The sequence below is a fragment of the Gavialis gangeticus genome, unplaced genomic scaffold (assembly GCF_001723915.1).
Source record: "Gavialis gangeticus isolate Ggan-Ray unplaced genomic scaffold, GavGan_comp1, whole genome shotgun sequence".
Lineage (NCBI taxonomy): Eukaryota > Metazoa > Chordata > Crocodylia > Gavialidae > Gavialis > Gavialis gangeticus.
Genome location: NW_017728995.1, coordinates 65,952,971 through 65,974,205, shown reverse-complemented (window position 1 = coordinate 65,974,205; position 21,235 = coordinate 65,952,971). Strand labels below are relative to the sequence as shown.

The window sequence follows — 21,235 nt, the reverse complement described above, 5'->3', positions numbered from 1 at the left end:
ACCACTTGGGTCAGATATATTCGAACGGGGACCTGAGCGCCCCCTGCCCTGGCAGCTGCTAGTGGAGCTCAGCATCTGCTGTGGGAGCACCCGCCTCGGCTATTGGGTGTCTCCTCGCGACAGGGAGCAAGCCGGTAGCCATGTCTTTGCCCTTGCACGTGCAATGTGAGGGCTTTGAGCTGTTTGCGTCGGCAAGGAACACAGAACGGAGCGTAGACGTGACCCGGGGCGCTGTTGCCTGCAAATCACCCCTTCGGCCCCCTGTGTTTGAGGGGCCAGGGAGGCGCTCAGGTCGCCTTTGCAGGACGTGTCAACGTGCAGCCTGTGCTAGCCTGCCTGGCTGCGTTGTGTGCATTAAGTGCAAAATAAAACCCAAGTCCCTGGTTCCTCATCTGGAAAGGATTTCACCCAAAGTTCATCAAGTGTGCCAGACGTCCGCTGCTTCAGCTGTTCACATGCCCTGGTGTGCCTGAGCACGTCTCCATTGCTGAGCTGTTGAAGGGCACCATCTGCCTTTGGCAGTTAGTTCAAAGGAGAAATAAGAGCCTAGCTTTGCAACTGGGTATGGGAATCACTTTTCTTGGCCTATGAACTGATGTTGTGTTTGTCCCAGGACCACTACTGCCTACGTTTCTCCTGGAACAGAAGAATCACTGAGCGGATGGGCTTGTACACACACAGTCAGGGTTTAGCGAGCAGCTGAATGCGCTGCTGCTTCTCTGCCAGTGATCCAACAGGGCAATCCTGGGACATCCATTTGGACACGCTTTGCAGTGTTCAGGGGCAAACTGTTAGCAGATGTTATCCCATGACCCTACTGTGGCCTGTCCCAGGACAATGGAAGTGAATGTCTGAAGGATCATGATTTGCTTTGGGACAATATGGATTTTCCCAGGACAAATGTGATGTCTCTTCATAGCCCATCTGATGTATTATAGATCTGAATGGTTTCTGCTCTAATTCAGGTATGATTGCTCCCTGCTCCTTTAGCAAGTAAAGGGTTGCCTTTGTATGGCTAACAACCTTAACAGATATGGTTGACTGGTATGCTGTTATATTGAATATTTGCCTGTTGTAGGTCTGTCCTGGCAACTATTGATCCTTCCTGGTGTATGCAGGAGATGTCACCCAGACCTTTGATGCATACACCTAGTCAGGAGTTTTGGGAGGAGTGGAGGCTGTCCAGACCTTCCCTTTGGATTCTGTCTCAGTGCCCTAAAGGCCAGAGTGGGTCTAGACATTTGGTGCCTCCAAGGCTGTATTTTTGTATAAGTGTCCAGGAATTGAACCCAGATCTCTGGTGTGGAAGGCAAGGAGTCTACCACTGAAGTACAAGGGACTCCTGTTGTAGGTCTAGTGACAGATCAAATATCCTTGAAATCCTTTTTTACTGTACTAATGCTAAAGGGATAGTTGTAGTTTGGGATTTCGTGGCAGGTTATTGCTGGCTTACTTCCATTGTAACTGTGGCTATTAAAACCTTATATTAAACACATGGGGAAATATAAAACAGTCACAGCATTTGTAATGTAAAGGATTAAGGCTTTAATACTAACAGTTTCCTTGAATCTCTTTTAGTTGTAAAGAGTCTTTTACAGTTATTCGAGGCTTAGACAAGATGGTGATAGGGGTGGCAACATCACTTAATGATCTGGACAGCTTAGGATGGTTTTCTGGATCAGATCAGTGAAGGTTCAGAGGTATTGATGTCCGTCCCAGGAAAAAATGGGTCAGCAGCAGTCCTTGTCATGAAGTTTTCTAGGCCCTGCTCCTGCTTTCCCATTAAGGGATTCCTATAAATTATGCCCAAGAAGAGGTACAACCTCATACCATTAAACCAATCAAAACACATTTCAGTGATATCAAAACTAAACATTTACTCCCATTTCTGGCTTTCTCAGCACCTTACTAGGTCAGCTCCATGCCATCTGGTTTGTACCAGTTTCTCAGTACTTGCTGACTTTTACAAATAATTGTATGCAATGCGAAATGGGCAGCCTTTTCAGGCTGTGGCTTGGAGTGACCCAGCTTCAGTCAGAAGCAGGTAGCAGGGTGGGCACAGGGACCTACCCGCAATTGCTGTCATGGTGTAGTAGGAGAAGCCCCATGCTCACAGGCCAAATTTTTGAATGGTTTCTGCTCATGTATGACTTGGTGGGCCAAATTTATGGCTTGGTGGGCCAAATTTTTGCCACAGGCTGTAGATTGTCAACCCCTGATCTGGAGTAAAATTAAATGAAAATCCTTGACTTTGTCCAGCTTCTACTTTTAATAATTCCTCCAAACTTTGTTAGTTATCTGCCAGCAGACTGGTTTTAGTTTTGTTAATGATGAGATCTTTATTCCACATACATTTGCCCTCTCCAAAATGTTCTTCTGTGCCTAATTAAATTTAAAGCCACCTTTTTTACACCATCTTCCCATCCCTTCTGTGACATCCTGAACCTCCCCAGACTAGCAGGCTCTGTGTGTAATATCAGAGAAGCAGTTACCACAGAGGCTTTTACACCTTGTGTTGGGTGCCAACTGTTATTTCAGCTGGCGGTAGACTCTTGCACTCTACATCTGCTTGATATCTAGCCAGAATCAATTGTAAGGATTTTTTCTTCTCATCTACTTAGGCAGTCAGCTGGACTCGAGAGCTTCAGAAAGATGAGATCAAAGAATTCAGGTTCATTGACTTTCCAGGAGGCTGTTTCAGGTTACACTGATGTACTCAATGGTGCCAAACTCTTACCAAGCTGTTACCTTGATTTTCCTGTTTACCCAGGAAATCCAGCCAGTCACGCTTTGGCTCCATGCCCTCCAGCTTTCTCTGTTGACTCTGGCACCTTTGGGTTTGGCTTTGCTGTATAGGGAATGGCTGGTACTTTCAGGGCTTGCAATACTTATAACTGCTGATGTCCTGCTCACTCTGAGTGACATCCTGTGATGAGCAGGGCAGACTCTGCTCAGCATCCCCTGCTCACTCTGCTGTCTCTGTGGTAGTTCCATTGCCTATGTTTTGGCACCATAATTGAGACTCACTGGCTTGTCTCCAAGAGAAAATGATCTTGGTCTAGATTGGGTATAGTAAAGAGTCAGTACTGGGGTATGATACTTTGTGGGGGGAGGGTTCACTCAATCCTTGTATTTTTAAATGCATTGATTTATCAAGAAATACTTAGTTTACGAAAGGTAATACTGTTGGATCAACATTTATAATATCTGTGGCTGCTGGGAGCTCAGCACTTTTGAAAAACTGATTTTGGTTTTAGAGCCTAAGCGTAAACCTAGGAGCTTAATTTTGCACTCCTGTTTTGGAAAGATTGGCCATGGTTATTTTTAGGGGAATAAAAAGGAACTGCTTAGTAATGTATTTGTCCATTGCTTTGTCCATTGCTCAATAACATCATCAGCCAACTTGAACTCCAGATAGGACCACAAGCCTCTACTACTCTTCCTCCTGCTGATCAAACTTTTGCACACACCAGTGCACAGGCAGTGGAGAGAAAGCAATGGAGCTTATCTGAAAACTTGATCAACTTGATGTTTTCCTTTGTTTCTTTTGTCTCTTTTCCTCCCATTTGTTGAAGTGTCATATATTATAATAACTTCCCCAAATGGTTTGAATTGTGAGAGAGAACTGATTTAAGGAAAGGATTCCACAATATGTGATTTCAGTTGCCTTTGAGAAAATAATAAACATCTTAATACGAAAATAAACTCTGTTCAGTGTAAAGCAAGACAGCCATTATATCATGCAACTTTTAATGTACTGTATGTTAGAAACAAGATCCCCGACTTTCCCCCCTCAACCTCCTGCTGCTTCTGTCCTGATGTTCCTTTCTGTGATAATGCTTTTCCACTCTGGTTTGCATCCTGATTCTTGTAAGGAAAATCATCACAATGTCATTTATTTAAAATGTTGTGGGAAGCTGCTTAGTGGAGTAAGTATAGGGCAGTACTAATGAAATATTTAATATATATCAATAGGTAATTATTTTGGGGGATAAACTTCCTAGTAGGTCGGAACTTCATCAAATTGTGATTTTACTGAATGTTTTTTCTTGCCTTCCAGGGAAAGCTGACTGCAAGAGAGAGAGTTCTTCTGTTGTTGGACCCTGACAGTTTTGTTGAATATGACATGTTTGTGGAACACAGATGTTCAGATTTTGGGATGGAGGCTGATAAAAATAAGGTATTTCTATTCAGTTTATTTCCTCTTCTTTTTTAATTCTTCAGTGTGTAGCAATTCATCAATTCTCAGATAGGCTCCTGAGGGGCATTATAGACACCTTGATTTTTTTTCTGCCTTAGGCTGCTTGGTTTTCACTCTCCTCCTTGCCCCTCCTTATTTCCATTTTATATTGTATGCAGTGCATGCATCTTTCTTTTAGCTTCCCTTGGATTGAATTTCAGTTTTTTGAAGGATGCTTTTTTGATTCAGATAATCTCTTGACCCTTGCCTCTTGCACATTAGTCCTTCAAACATCATGAGTTATGAGCCCTGGCAGTGGCCACAAATGAAACAAAATTATGGCTGAATGGACTTACACATTTACATTGAACTTGATGCTGGAGTTACTGTATGAAATCTGTGTTATGTCAAGCAGACTAGATGGTCATAGTGGTGTTTCTGACCTAAGTCCATGATATGCATCTGCCAAAGCTAGCTTATCCTGGTGAGTGGCTGGTGAATGACATTGCGATGTACAATGAAAACAGATTCAGTTCATGCCCTTGGCACATCTGTGAAATAGTGAGAGGTGTCAGGTGCATCACAGAGGGGCATAAACATAAAAACTAAATATAGCAGCTAAGGATTTGACTGGAACTTACTGCAAATATAACTGTGCACCTGAATATACATGCACATGTTCATTAATGCAGATATATCAAGAGCAAAGTAAATGTATGAAACACATTAAATTGGAAAGGTGAATCAGGAGCCCCAAAATTATGAGGCCCTGCCAATCCAGTCTAATGAGGAAGATTCCTCAATTTAATTTGCTATTAAATCAGTTTCATAGACATTAGGGGCTGGAAGGGACCTTGCGAGATCATCAAATCCAGCCCCTCTGCCATAGGCAGGATGTCTGCTGGGGTCAAATGATCCCAGCAAGATAAACATCCAAATGCCTTTTGAATGAGTCCAGAGTAGGTGCTTGCACCACCTCTGTGGGGAGACTGTTCTAGACTCTGGCCACCTGGACTGTAAAGAAGTTTTTCATTATGTCCAGTCTAAATCGGCCGTCCAGGAGTTTGTGGCCATTAGACTTTGTTATCCCTTGGGGAGCCCTGGTGAACAGCTGTTCTCCCAGATCCTGATGCACTCGCCTTATATACGTATAGGCTGCCACCAAGTCACCCCTGAGCCGTCTGTTCTCCAAGCTGGAGTCCCATGTCCCTTAGCCTCTCCTCATAAGGTTTGCTCTCTTGGCCTTTTATCATATGGGTGACTCTCCTTTGGACTCTCTCTCAAGCTTGTCCACATCCCTCCTGCAGTGGGGGGCTCAAAACTGGATGCAGTACTCCAGCTGCGGCCTCCATAAGGCTGAGTAGAGCAGGAGGATGATGTCCTTTGTTTTGCTTGAGATGCATCGGTGGATGCATGCCAGTGTTTGGTTTGCTTTGCTGACCACAACATTGCATTGGTGGCTCATGTTCATTTTGTGGTCAGTCAAGACCCCCAGTTCTCTTTTGGTCATGGTGCTAGCAAGCTGGCACTGCCAAGCCTATAAGTATGATGCTGGTTTTTCCTCCCAAGATGGAGCAACCTGGACTTTTCTATGTTGAATGCCATCAGGTTTTGGTCCGCCCACCTTGTGAACATGTCCAGGTCAGCCTGTATCCCCAGCCTGTCTTCTAGTGTGACCGCCCTGCCCCATACTTTAGTGTTGTCCACAAACTTTGCCAGTCCACATCAGACCCCTGAATTCAGATCAGTAATGAAGATGTTGAAGAGCACTGGCCTGAGTACTGAGCCCTGAGGGATTCCACTGGTCACCTTGCGCCACGTTGATTTGCTCCCATCAACTAATACTTTTTGGGTCCAACCCCGGAGCCAGTTCCCCAGCCAACAGACGATGAGATGGTTGAGGCCATAGGTCCCCAGCTTAACCATGAGGACATGATGGGAGACCAAGTCAAAGGCTTTCCTGAAATCCAGATATATGACATCAACCTAGTCTCTCTTGTCCAGGCAATGCGTCATCTGGTCATAGAAGGAGATGTGGTTGGTCAAGCAAGACCTTCCAGTAACAAAACCAGGTTGGTTGGCATTCAGAAGGTTGCCTTCTGTTAGTCTGTTGCTGATGGGTCCCTTGATAATTTTCTCCAAGATCTTTCCAGGGACAGACATCAGACTGATTGGCCTGTAATTCCTTGGATCTTCCTACCTTCCTTGAAGAGTGGGACCACATTGGCTCTTTTCCAGTACCTCACCCGAGCACCACAAATTCTCAGATATCTTCACCATAGGGCGTGCTATGATGTCTGCCAGCTCCTTCAAGACTCTTGGGTGCATTCTGTTCGGGCCTGCTAACTTATGGATGTATCGCCTCTCAAGGTGTTCCCTCACTTGATCTATGGCAGTTGTGGGCCCATCTCCTGCTCTCTGGATGTTTTGCGTCCTGTCTGACAGGGTGACCCCCTTGGACATGTGAAAAACTGACACAAAGTAATCATTTAGGAGATTGGTCTTTTCTTGGGCATCAGACGTCAGCTGCCCCATTTGATCTCACAGGGGTCCAATGTTGCCTTTGTTCTTTCTCTGACCTTCCACATATCTGAAAAAGTATGTTTTGTTATCCTTGATTCTGGTGGCTAGCCTGAGTGTGGTTTCTGCCTTGGCTTTGCTGGACCACTCTCTATAGGTGCAGGCTATTGCTGAGTAGTCCTCCATGGTGATGATTTCTGTTTTCCATCTGGTGTAGGCTTCTCTTTTAAATTTTAGGACCCCAAAGATTATAAATTAATCTTATACTACCAATTTCCATTTATTTTGGATTCAGAACTACATTTTAGAGATGAGGTGGGGCAGGAGGAACCAGTGGGTAGGTAACAGTTTGGGTCTTGGGCACTACACTATTATCAGAAGGTTTGGGAATCAGTTGTATTTTTGGAAGTTGGGAGAAGTTGAGGTTTGACACTGGAGAGAAGGGTGAGGGTGCTCCAGGTGTTGTTTTCATCTGGGCAAGCCCCTTTCCCCCATAACTAATTCTCTATTCCTCTTGTCAGCAAACTGGTAAGAGCAGCTTAATTCCTTTCCTTCTCATCCTTCTCTTCCTTTTTCTTCTTCCTTTCTTGTCTGTCCCTTCACATCCCCTTCCCTACAGCAACTTCAGCTTGCGTCACTTTTTCACACTACAAGAGCTTTGTTCCTTGCCTTTTCCCCATTTAGTCGCTAAAATAAGGAAGGTGATGGTTAATGCTGACAATGTTAGACTTTAGTGTTAACATCCCTTGGGAATAAAGGTCAGAACTTGCCAGCTATTATTTCTGCAGTCAGAAACTTGCCTGTGGAAGTTATTTATGTGTTTGTACAGTTATTTATATCATAGTAGCACCCACACATCCTTTGCAGGTTTGGGGTCCATTGTACAGCACTCAGACATAGAGGAAGAACATGCCTATGTTCTATCACAGGTATTTTCCAGGCTTCTGGGCTTTGCTGGTTGCCCCCTCCCCACATTTTCTGCTCTGCCAGGGTGTTTTTAAGACTTCCCAAAGGAATTGGGTATTGGCTACAGCCAAGGCTGGGGATTTTGACTGGCGTGGCCAGTGCTCTTGCTGGGACCAAAGTTGGAGGTTCTTGACTAGAAGGTCTTGCGTCTCTGCTCAGAGTGAGACCAATCTCCATATTTGGGGTCAGGAAGACATTTCACCCCATGGTCAGATTGGTATGGACAGTGGGGTTTTTTGCCTTCCTCTGTAGTGGGTGTGCGCGGCCCTCTACTGGGTTTAAATAGGTTTAAATATTGGCCTGAAAAACTCTGAAGTCCCTTGACTTCACAGGCAGACTAAGTATATTTCAAGATGTTTGAACCCACAGACAACAGTTCTCTTCTAACCATGTCCCTTTTATGTACAAGGTGAGAACCAGCTCAGAGCACTGTGAACATGCTGTGAAGTACAATTACTATGCATTTCCTTCCTTTTTTGATGCCAAGTTCTTTTGGGTTTTTTTAGTATTGCCTTAATTCCAAGCTTCCTGAAGTCTATTTAAGAAAACTACAGTGTTCTCCGATATTTACCCGTTTTAAGTTATTTATGTTATAGTAGCACCCAAACATCCTTTGCAGGTTTGAAGTCCATTGTGCAGCACTCAAATGTAGAGGAAGAGACCATTCTTTCCAGAGAGACCATCTTAGTTGCATCCTAATGATATTTTTGTCTGAAAATTCAGAACTTGACATAATTGCACATATTATTGCTGCTCTGATTTATATGTGCTTTGATCTGTCATGCAGTATCCAGGAGACAGTGTGGTGACCGGCCAGGGCAGGATTAATGGGAGACTGGCTTACGTCTTCAGTCAGGTATGAATTTGTTTTTTGTCATTTAAATGTAGCGAGCATCTTACTTTTTCAGTCTCTTCACACTTGTTTCTGTCCTTCAGCATATTTACATTATTATTCAAAATGGTCATTGAATTAAAATAATAATACCCACTGTTTCACTCTCATGCCAGCTTGGGTAGCACAGAGGCAATCTCATTGTCTGGGTGGACTGTGCTACCCCATCCTCCACACTGCTTTGGAGGATGAAGGACACACCACAAGGGTAACATTTCTGAGATGACAGCTAAGTGCTGGAGGTTTACGTGACAGTGACTGTTCAATAAGGACGAGTCCATTGATGGAGAAGGAGACTTGAAAAATAGCTGTGTGGTCAGCAACAATTTTCTGTTCAAGCTGAATCTTTTTTTAATGGTATTTAGCTGAAAAAAAATTAAGAAAGCATTACCTTCTGACTGACCCTCGTAGTATAGCAGTGTGCAAGTGTCTCTGGGGCCTGCTTGTAAGAATGGACTAGAAAGGTTGATGGCAAACTCTGTTGTGAAAAAGAGGCAGTCATAGACATAAGTCAGAGTTCACCCCAGAAGATGGAAGTGGCATTTGTCAGGGTATTTAAAGAACCCAGATGTGGGGTGCATATCTTTCTAGGTGAGAAAACTGTTATCACCTCAGGGTAAGATGACTTGTTGCTGATATCTTAAGAGAGATGAAGTCTGGAAAGACTCAGGGAGCCTAAAGAGAGAAGAGTTTCAGTAATCAAGGCATGAATTAATGATAAACGACTGAGCAATATGTGTTGGGCTCACAACATGTTCAGCCTTTAACCCTGATCCTGCAGTTGGATCTGTGTGAATGGACCTTATATGTGCATACACCCTGTCAGTTAGTGAAGCGATGATAGAATTTGGAGTTGGAGATTAGATAGAGTTTGGGGCTGAAGCTATGCAGGAAAACTTTTTTTTCAGGGTAGGGTTACTTGAAAGAACAGTGGTAAATGGAATAAATGTTGGATTTTTCTTTTAAATTAGGTTTTTATTTGGGTTAAAGACATTAGACACTGCCTGTAAGATTTTCTTATCTCTGTAATTTTTATCTAGTTACCTAACAATACTTTTCCCCCTCAGTGCATCTTTTTTCCCTTTCACTATTCATTTGACTTGTCTGTTTAAACTGTAAGCTCTTTGGAGGAGTGACTGGCTCTTCCAGTGTTTGCATATATTTTGCTATCAACTAGGACACTGGGTCCTGAGTCATGGATAATGATAAAAACAAGGAAAAGATATGTGTGTACAGTATGTACGATAGTTTACTGTTACACTTTTTGCATTAAAATAATTAATGAACTTCATGTTAAATATATGTTATATGACTTAATGTTATATATATATAAAATGTGAGATGATCTTTGATTTGTGAGTTTGTTTTGGAGAAAAGCTAAGAGGATAATCAGTTCCCCCAAGCATCTGCCCCCAGCAGTTTCTTGGAAAGACTAATGCAAGTGTATTTGGTTATTGAAATGTTTCTGTACTTGATTTCAAAATTTGTTTCTTTTTCAGGATTTTACTGTATTTGGTGGAAGTTTGTCAGGAGCTCATGCTCAGAAGATCTGCAAGGTGAATATTTGACAAGTAAATAGTAAATAATGTTAAGCTAATATCCTGAAGAACAAGATTTGTGTTACTTCAGTGACCTGTACTTATGTCAGTAACAAGTTGAAAACTGCTGTCTCCTTTATGGTAACTTGGGGAGTGGTAGTTGATAAGAAGAGTTATACTGGGGATCCTCAAAGGTACACTGAATTTTGTTGGATATTCTGCAGTTTTGCTGAATTGATCTGCCTGTTCCACTTACTGCAAGGCCGACACGAGAGACCCACAGAATGCCCTGCATGAAGTCACTGACTGTTCTCCAGATAGTGTTTGTTGTAGGATTGTACACTGACTTGGAAAAAAACTGTTGTAGTGAACAGTTCTTTTAAGGTTTCATATTTATGCTAGGAAAATAAAACACATCAGTGTAATCTGAACGTCAACAACTGTACAGTGTGGAAGTCACCTTGGTCCTCTGAACCATGGGTAGTAAGTCCTGTGTACTCCTTATCTCTTGTCTGCCTACCAAGTGGTTATTAGAGGGCTGCACACAAATAGCATGGCATTCTAAAGGAGGCCTGACCACTCCAAGAAGAAATTGTCAAAACTAATCACCATAAGCAGGTCAGTGAAAAACTATCTTGGTTTGCAACAGACATTTAAAACAACAGCAGCCCCCTCCCTCCTCAAAACATCTACAATCCATTAAGAAAGGGTAGAAGAATATGAAAATATAATTCCCTCACCAGGATTCCTGTGTTAAGATTCTGGTGTTTCCTCTCACAAAGGATGCAGCAGAACTAGGAGGCTGAGGTGGAAGAATGATCGGAGGCATGGGAGTACTTTCAGGTGCAGAGGGAGGAAGCGTGACTTTTTTTCAGTTTTTAGACAGTTGAATAAGAGCACAAATGGCAACTTTTCAAGACAGTAAATGGTACAGAGAAGATAGATCAGGTATCCTTTACTTTTCCTTGTAATAGACCAAGGGATTTAATTGAAAAATGCAAACTTAGGTAAATACTCTTTTAGCCAGCACATAGTTAGTCTGTGGAATTTGCTGCTATTGGTTGTCCATGCCCTCAGTCTCAGTGACTCTAATATAATAAGGGCCCTAGTGTGTCTGTCTGTTTGTCTGTTCATAATGCTTTATTCACACTCTGATTGGTTGTCTTGGCAGCCAATCACAATTCTGACTGAAACAACAAATCAGAGTGCTCGGTGCAGACAGACCCACATGCTGTGCCATGGAGACTTAGGGGCTGGAACAGGGGGGTGAAGCCAGCAGCACTGGCCTCGCCCCCTCTGCCCCCAGCCCTGGTCCTTGGAGGCAGCAGTGGCACGGGGTGCTGGTAGCTCAGCGCTGGCCTTGCCCCAACTCTGACCTTGCTGTTGCATCCAAGGGGTGGCCATGCCCCCACTGCAGACAGACAGGAGCGGGGGATGGGAGGTGTGGTGGGTCCCACAGGACCAGAGGCAGAGCAGTGGCACCGTGGGGTGCTGGGTGGCAGTGCTCTGGCCCTGCCTGCCCCCACTCATTCATGACTGGCCATTTGCTAGTAAATGAATAAATTAGGAAATCAAAAGGTTAGAGACTTCCTATGGAGCAGCTGACATGTAATAACTGTGTGTGCCTGCTTTTACCCTGCAGTGAGCAGAAGCTAAACTGCAGTAAGGTTTACCCCTATTTTGTTGAGGTGTACTGCTCTGGTTTAGCTTTCATTCACTGCCCAGTAACAGGGTGCTAGCTGCTCCTGCCATTTTTTGATTTCATAATTTGCTTGTTTGCCCATGCCTGAGACCTTAAAAAGATTCAAAAAGGATCGGTGGCCATCCATATGGATAATGAACTCCCTTCTCGTCAGTACAGAGGCAGAAAAGGATCTTGGAGTCATCATTGATGCCAAAATGAACATGGGCTGACAGTGTGGGGACACGGTCAGGAAAGCCAACCGCACCTTGTCATGCATCCACAGATGTATCTCAAGCAGGTCCAAGGAGGTGATCCTCCCCCTCTATGTGGCACTGGTCAGGCCGCAGTTGGAGTATTGCGTCCAGTTCTGGGTGCCGCACTTCAGGAGGGATGTGAACAACATAGAGAGGGTCCAGAGGAGTGCCACTCGTATGATCAGGGGGCAGCAGGGCAGGCCCAATGGGGAGAGGCTACGGGACCTGAACCTGTTCAGCCTCCACAAGAGAAGGCTGAGGGGGGATCTAGTGGCCTGTTACAAACTAGTCAGAGGCGACCAGCAGGCACTGGGGGAGTTCCTGTTCCCCTGAGCACTGCCAGGAGTGACTAGAAATAACGGTCACAAGCTGGCAGAGGGTAGATTCAGGCTAGACATCAGGAGGCGCTACATCACTGTCAGGGTGGCTAGGATCTGGAACCAACTTCCAAGAGAAGTGGTGCTGGCTCCTACCCTGGGGGTCCTTAAAAGGAGGCTAGACAAACACCTTGGTGGGGTCGTTTCACCCCAGTACTCTTTCCTGCCATGGCAGGGGGTCGGACTTGATGATCTGCTCAGGTCCCTTCCGACCTTACAAACTATGAAATGAGAATACCCACCAATGTGGCTAAAAGGGATACTTAACCACCCAGGGTCAGCCCTTGCTTTTTAGTATGTTTTTATGATATTTTTCTCTCATCTTTTCCTATAATAAACCTTTCATATTTATTATTCATCTCTTCCTTGTGTGTTTTTCCAACATGGTGTTTAATGACATGATTTCATGCTGTCTCTTTTATGCATCTCTTCTCTTCCACATTCATTGCATGAGTCCAGTAGTGAACGTGGGAGGTTTACATACAAAGTAAATAAGGCAGGAGTTCTTGTATTCAGCCAAAAGTTTGGATGACCTATTCTGAGGCAGGAGGATCCTTTGAAAATGGAGAATTAAAGTAGAGGAGAGGTGACTCCTTTAATGTGCGCCATTCAACTCAGACGCTGAGCTTTAGCTGCCATTTTTTAATTTTTTTTGCAATTTTTTCGTGTGGAATATGAACTGTTATTTTGGAGTATAGAAGGGGGGATTGCAATCCAATACGTTTAATTTGTCTCTTAATTGAAACTAGGCAGGTATTAATTCTGCATCTGGCCTAATTAGGAGTTTGTATTTTTATTTCCAGATCATGGATCAAGCTGCCATGGTTGGAGCTCCAGTGATTGGGCTGAATGACTCTGGAGGAGCCCGTATCCAGGAGGGAGTGGAGTCTTTGGCTGGTTATGCTGATATCTTCTTGGTAAGCAGCCTGTTCGGTGAGCTGGCAGATGCTTTCATCCACAGATGTAAAAAAGTTTTCTTTTAATTTGGATTTTGTGTTGTAGTTAAACTTCAGCATGCTGTCTTTATTTTTCTTCCTCATATTACAGTCAGAGAGCACTAGATTGGGACTTGAAAGGCCTTGGTTCTGTTCCTGATTCTTTCTGTGCATCTGTTTCCCCATCTGTAAAATGGGGATAATAATTCTTATTTCCTTCTTAAAGTACTTGGAGATATATTGATGGAAAATGCTACATGACATTTATATTTATTATGGGTTTTCTCATAGGGTAGAGGAAAAGTCAATTTATGGAATGTAAAAATACCAAAGGTATAGCTTCCTAAGTCACACTGAGGTCTAGACTCCCCTCTATATACTGGGATATACCTGTTTCTCTAAAGACTGTGTCTCCCTTCTGTTATGAGGCAGGAAGAATACCCAGCCTCTTAAGGTTTTTGTTCACTCTGTCAGCAGTTCTAGGCACTCTTTAATCATTCTCATGCAGCCGGAGCCATCCTTACTTCTGGTTTGAAATCTAGGTAGTGAAATGCAAGCTTGGTGTAAGGAGTTACTTGTCTGAATCCATGACTGCTGGCCAACAATAAGAGCAAAGGGCTGTTGGGAGAAGAATGAAGTGAATCAGGTGTTACCCACTGTTGAAAATATCTGATAAACTCAAATGGGAAGTGCAAAGTGGCTCAATTTGACAGTGTGAGAGAGTATCTCTAGAAAATAAGCCAGTGAAAAGGGACCAGTGAAAATAAGCACCAGACCCCTGCGAAGCTGAAATTACTTTAGATATAATAGGATGTAAAAGATCAGTGCATTACAATGAAAGGTTTCAAAATTCAGATGCAACCCCAGACATGTAAGAACAAAGCCCAAGAGATTCCATTCTGGATGGGTGTGAATGCCACCATCAACTACAAGTTACATTTCTTTTTCTTGTTTACTAACATTAACAATGGTAGGGGATGCAAGAGCAGCACTGGTGGAATTGAACATCTTACAACACTGGAATTCAGAGACTCCTGGGCAGAAAGGCAGAAATCCTGGTGCCAGCATGTAATACCTGACTCAGAGACTGTTTGTTTATTTTGAAGCAGTTATGAAAGAGCCATGTACCAGGGAAACAGAACAGAAAAAATGCAGCAGAACAAATGTCATAGTTGCTCTATTGCAGCTGGGGGATGATGTTGGCTTCCAACAGAAAGTGCCTGGTCCCCCACCAAAGTAATAGTTGTCCCATTTATAGCAGGATCACAGATTGTCACCACATGGAGGGTTGTCTCTGTACGAGGAATAGAAAGTATATAAAACCCAAGGCAGGTGTGGATTCTGTATTTTAAGGACATCCAGAATTCTGTTGACAAGTTGCAGAGAATCTTGTAGACAAATTGGAGAGAGTCCAGCAGAGGGCAATGAAAATGGTTTGTGGGCTGGGGCACATGACCTGTGAGAAGAAGCTGAAGGAACTGGGCTTATTTAGTGTGGAAAAGAGAAGACTGAGGAGGATTTAATAGAAGCCTTCAACTCCCTAAAGTGGGTTTGAAAGAGAATGGAGCTGGACTGTTCCCAGTGGTGGCAGATGACAGAACAAGGAGCAATGGTCTCAAGTTGCAGTAAGAGAAGTTTAGGTTAGATATCAGCAAAAACTTCCTCACTAGGAGGGTGGTGAAGTACTGGAACAGGTTACAGGAGAGGTTGTGGAATCTCCATCCTTGGAGGTTTTTAAGACCCGGCTAGTGAAAGCCTTGGTTGGGGTGATCTTGTTGGGGCTGGTCCTGCTCTGAGCAGGGGATTGAACTAGATGTGACCTCCCAATGTCCCTTCCAACCATAAGCAACTGGTAGGGGAGGCACGGGGGTGCGGGCATGTGGCCCATCTGGCAGGGCTGTCTCTGCTGCTGCCAGCAGCTTCTGCAGGTGCTCGCCAGCCCCGTCCCTGCCACCGGCGGCTTCTGCAGGTGCCTGCCCCAGACTCAGGAGGCACCTGTCACCCATGCTTCCAACCCTCATTTTGTATGATTCTATGACAAAGGTTCTGATTGGCGGGAAACAGTGTTGATGGAGAATGCAAGGTATCACGGTGTTGGGTCCCCAGGCATACCTGTGATGCCCCCGGGGCTCCATGACCATGCCAGCTCTGCCCAAAGGGAGCCTTCTAATATCTCACCTGGAAATGTAGTAAGTAGGGAGGCTGCCCATGAGTTTTTACACTGCCAAGGTCCCATGGAACCCTCTTAGACCCTTCTGGTCCTTGGGCCCCTTGCCAGGTCCTGCTCCAAGTCGGTCCCTCATGGGGCACCTTAAGCCTTATGGGCCAATTGCATGGCTCCAAGCCATCCCTATACCACATCCCATGCCTCGTGGGTGTTATACAACTGTTGTCACCTCTGTTGGGGCCTCTGCCTACTCAGCCACTGCACCTTTAATTTGGCTAGGCCTTCTAGCCTAGGCCCACTGTGTTGGACCTGGCTTTGAGGCACTAGCTCCACTCCCTCTTTTCCTGTCAGTAGACCCTCTGGCCCCTGACTGCTGCACCCCTGTGGTGTTGGGGCCCTCCAGCCCCACGACTACTATGTCCCTCTGGTACCAGGCCATCTGGCCCCTTGTGTGCTGTGTGCTTGCACACACCTTCCATTTACAAGCTGTGTAACTACTTGAGCCTTGAGCTGACTGCTGACGTGGCCCAATGTGATCACATGCCTCCTCTGGGCACTAATGAGGCCTCCACACCTCCCCTGACAGCCTCATCCCAAACCACTGGTGCAAACAACAACACAAACATCAGCCCCTAGGCTACAACATAACAATAATGATGGGGGTCATGCTCTGCCTCTTTAAGAAGGCAAACTTCTCCCCTAGTCTAGCAGGCTACTCAGCCCAGGGTACCTTATGAGTGCCAGGAGTCTTAGGAGTCCTGCAGGCAGCAGACCAGGCAACCAGATATCTCAGGGCAGCCTTTTCATGCAAGAGAACTAACCCCTGCCAGCTGCAGCCCTGTGGCTTATATGTGCCCAGGGCCCTGCCTCCTTTCGCTCAGCTGACCACAAGCAGGTGCCGGCTAATTCCCTCATTAGGCTGCTGCTCAGGCACCCTGGAGCAGTGGAGCTCTGCTGAGCCTGTAGGGCTCTCTGGCAGGCTGCTTCTGCCCGAAAAGGAGCAGGCATGTCTTAGTGACCTGCAACACAAGGATTTACCTTGGTGGTGGAGCAGGACTCTTGGGAGGGACTGTTCTGAGAGCAAGCAGCTGCATGACAAGAAGGCCCTGAGGTTAAGAGTGTTGTTGACCATTCAGTTGTTAGTCTTGCTTGATTTTCAAAGGCCATGGAACAGTAGCCACTTGCAGCCAAGTGGATCCTCTTGACTTGGGACTTCTGCAACATGACCAGCCAACAGAGGTTAGGTTCTCCTCGATGCTTCTGCAGTGCTTGCATCTTGGAGTGGAAGGGTGCAGCATGTCCTCTATTTCTTGCTTTTTTCCTCTGTTGTGTTACCTGGAGATACAGCCTTTCCTTCACTCTTCATACTTTCCTCTGTCCACTCCAGTCATTACACCAGTGGTTCGCAACCTGTTTAGACTTGAGGCAACCCTCCATAACTTGTGCATTGAGGGCATCCCATTCCAAAAAATAATTTATTATAGTGCTTACTGCTTATCTCTTTGAAGAGGGGCTAGGAAGGGGGAGAGGCATTTGGCCTGCGCTACAGTGAGTGGAAGTGGGGAAGAGGAACCCCTTATCTTGCTTATCTCCTCTCTCCCTAGGGTACCCTTCAAGGTTGTCATGACACCCCATTGCAAATCACTGCATTACACCTTTGGTCTAACCAAACTCATCCAGTCTGTTGAGAGACTTGCAAAGGAGAGAAGCCCTACTTTGAAGGGGCTCACATGTTCGCCACACCAGGTCTCCTCCTCCAGAATACATTTTGAGTTTAGGGCTTTACCTCTCATTTAGAGAAGCGAGAAGCAGGTAAATGAAATGGGATCTGGGGCAGACAGCATTCCAGTGGAGTCCAGCTCTTCTGTCCATTACAAATATTCTCTTTCCACAATTCAACATCCCATGTGTTAGAGTGTCTGCAAGCAACTGGGGAACAGGTTTGTCTCTTCTGGCCTGTACTGTTCGCTCAGGCAGAGCTGGTAAAGATGCAAACAAGGGGTTAAATTAGCAACCCCTTGGCGAGAATAGAAATGGATTCCTTGCACGGCCTCTGAGTAATTTGCTGTTACTTATTACAGTGTCATATGATAGGTTTGTATTCATGGACTGACCTGATGACTGTTGTCACCTGATCTGTCAAGATAAGCAGTGTTGCAGAAGCAGCTTGCTCTGGTTCTCAGGCTTTGTCTACACCAAGGGTGCTCAGCCCCTGACCTCAGGGCCAGATCCAGGGGTCTAGAAATTTTGCTGCCAAGTTTCTGGACCTCTGGGGAGCCCCATTGGCTGGATAGTGTGGCTCTGTGTACTAGATCAGGCATACAGGGTGGTATGGGGCTCAGTCCAGTGGGTTGGGGTGGCACGAGTATTTCAGCCAGATGCATGGGGCCTGACTCCAGCTGGTGGGGGCAGCTCAGGACCCGATCTAGCTCATGGACTGGCCTTGTGCCACATATTTGGCCTGCAGGGTCAGAAGACTGAGCATTTCTGTCCAGCATTTGCTGCTATTGCTGTTGTGACAGAGCCCCCCAGTGGAGACATGGCATATGGTGACAGGGTTTTTTCTGTTGGAGTTGCACCGCCTTCCTGAATAAGACAAGTTAAATTGACAGAAGACACTCCTGGCAGCCCAGCCAAGTTGACAGCAGGGGTCTGGCTGGCATAACTCAGTTGGCTTTGGGCCGTGATCTTGTTATTCCATCAGCTGATTTAGCTAGACTGGCCAAACCTCATAGTGTAGAAGTGGACATACTCATTGCACCCATTGCTGCCTAGAGAGTGAAGATATTGTCACCTTCTGAGATGTCAGGCTCTGTTGAAGGCTTGATGTCAGGATGGTTGTGATGCAGGAGGAAGCAGTCAAAGGCAGGGGCAGATGACTAGTGACTGCCACAACAGACTGGAAGGAAAGGATGATCTTTGTCCAAAACACAGATATGCAGAGCCCATGTGGCAAGAAAGCAGGATTAAAAGAGGGACAAAAGAACCCAAAACTGGTTTTAGCCATTCCTTGCATTAAGAAATTCTTACTGTGTCCTGTTTCTTGTTTTCTTATTGCAAAACTGAGGGAATCTTTTCTCTTGCCTGGCACGGGGGATTCTGGTGGAACGCTGCCAGGCTTGTACATCTTATGGTTGGTAGTTTTCCTTCTTTTACCATGTGATTTTACTAAACTTTTGTTGCAGAGATTTCAGAATCTGGAGGGTTTTGGTATCATGGGATGTCTCCTTCCATTTCTTCTCTTTCAGAGAAATGTTCTGTGCTCGGGGGTAGTCCCGCAAATTTCTCTCATCATGGGCCCTTGTGCAGGTGGAGCAGTCTACTCGCCTGCCTTGACGGATTTTACGTTCATGGTGAAGGTAAGGATGTAGCATCTGACCCCTTGTTGGAATCCTTGGCCATTTTATCTAGATTCAGAATTGCGCAAAGTTTTGGATGCAGTTGGCTCTTTGAACACGTGAGGACCCCAATCCTTGATAGAAATACTTTTTTGTCTCTGGGACTCTGTTTCATTCAGCTGTCAGGCCTGTGCTCTCCGTGCTGCCAGATGCTCTGCATATCTTCTGCTCACTAGACCTTTTTCCTTCTTTCCTGTAAGCTTGTTTCTTGTTTGTTACTTAACCAGATTTCCTTTCATGTCTCCCATTTATCAGCTATTTTGCTCTTCACCTTCCACTCTTTTTCCTTGTTGCTGGAGCCTGCTTTCATTCAGTAACAATTCCCTTCACTATTCACCTGCACTCAGCTAATACAGATGCCATTCTTATCTGAGGTATCTATATAATAGCAGCTTCCAGTTTCCCAGTCACTAAAAGCAAGCACCAGGGTGCACTGCAAAGTCAAAAGGGTGCACTGCAAAGTCAAGTTGGATATCTTTTTAATGGCAAAAGAATCTTTCCATGACAGGAAAACATCTCGCTTAGTGGTGACCACGTTCAGATAACCTTATTAATGAACATGTCTCTTTCAACCTCAGAAATGATCTTTCCTTCTGAAGAATTAAAAATAAAACAAAACACTAGTGTACATCATCAGGACATTAGGTATCGATCCACCTTCAAAAATGTCAAATATATTAACTCTAATAGGAAAAGAGGGTTGGAAGTGTTTTTAACTAGCACTATTTTGAATAATTTTCCCAGAATGGCAATTTTTGTTTGTTTCTTAGGCTGGATATCTACTAAATGTCAGTCTTCTCATCCCTGTGTCAAGATGAAGGACTCCTTGGGTTTAAAGTTCTCCATCCCCATAAATGGTTGGGGTGCTGAATTCTAAAAAGATTTCCCTCCCCACATGCTTGCATGATATCAGTATCATCACTTGTAAACAGATTAAATAACAATTATTTCCTTTAGCAGTCATCCCCTGTGGTTCAGTGGTAGATGCCTCGTCTGCCACACAGGAGACCTGGTTTGCTTCCTGGACACTTATACAGCTATAGCCATGGAGGCACCAAATGGATGGGCTCAGCCTGGCCTTTGGCTTCCATCTCAGTGGGCTAAAGGCAGGGTTGGAAGGCCTGGGCAGCCTCTGTTCCTCCAGAACTGCTGCCTATGCATATGCATTAAAAGGTCTGGGTGACCTCTCACACATACACCATGATCTCAGAGGACTGACAGTTGCCAAGACCTTTTGCAGTCAGCAACACAAAGGAAATAAGTCAGGACAGCTTGTCAGAAGTAGTAACTTTAAGAGTCTTTATCTACATTATTCAGTAAAAGAGGTATAAAGCGTCAGGAACAAACCTCTTGGGACCAAATGGCACTGAAAGCAGAGGATGAGCTGGCTTTTGGCTCTGGTCCTGGTTTTCCAGTTTGATTCTGAAGATCTTGTATCCCTTTTCTTTCTTTTAGGGATGGTTTGATATGGGTTCAGCGAGCTGATGTCTCCCTTGGCATAATTCTGTTGTTTTGTGAGGCAGACTGATGCCTACTACTGCTAAAAAGGGATCCATTTAGTTTAGCGTAGCTCGTTGTTGAAAGCAAGGCCGGGGAAGAAGCATCTGATTGATGGGGTCTGCTGGAGATGAGCTAGGTTAGAAGAGGAGGACAGGGGGAAAGACTCTCCCAAGATTTCCCAAGTGTTTCCAGAAGCAGAATCATGGCCCTGCAGTAGGTTTTGGAGGGAATTGTGTAATGAGAACTGATAGCATGTAACATCACAAGTAATTGAAAGAGATTAGGAAAAAAACCCCAAATCCCTCCATCTTATTTCATATATTTGTCAGCAGCAGTTTGCTTATGGAAGAGATACATAGAAACAAACGATAACACCTTCTCCCCCAGCCCAAATGAGGCAGTTCTATCCAGCCAAAGCTGCTTTGTGGTTTGGGTAATAAAAGTAGGTGTTTTAAGCCAACCTTGTTTTATCGATTCTTCAAGCCTGATGCTGACAAGACCTTATTTAGCTTTGGTTGGTAGCAGAAATAATTATACTATGACTACAGTAGTCCATTAACCAGAATGCCAGAACTTGAGAGGCCCAGGAGTACCTCACTGATCAGGCTAGATTCACTTCTCACTTAAAGCCTGGGTTTGATCTCTTTTTTTTTTCCCCCCATGAAGAATCCACAGTATCCTCCCCAGATTTGCTCAGGATTTTTAACTGTTGTTGCAGCTTTAAATTCACATTCAGTTGCTTCTCATTTCAGGACACTTCCTACCTGTTCATTACAGGCCCTGATGTAGTCAAGTCAGTTACGAATGAAGATGTCACCCAGGAG

The 21,235-nt window shown here is 44.9% G+C and overlaps 1 protein-coding gene across 1 annotated transcript in view; it reads left to right on the top strand.

The window, feature by feature from the left end:
• Positions 1-21,235, top strand: part of PCCB (propionyl-CoA carboxylase beta subunit) — a gene marked incomplete at its 5' end in the record, with an annotated part of 59,944 nt that overhangs the window by 5,426 nt on the left and 33,283 nt on the right. Inside the window, 5 exon segments of the mRNA XM_019503765.1 lie at positions 4,061-4,180; positions 8,454-8,522; positions 10,058-10,114; positions 13,215-13,328; positions 18,762-18,872. Of these exon segments, the coding sequence (XP_019359310.1) occupies positions 4,061-4,180; positions 8,454-8,522; positions 10,058-10,114; positions 13,215-13,328; positions 18,762-18,872 (471 nt within the window).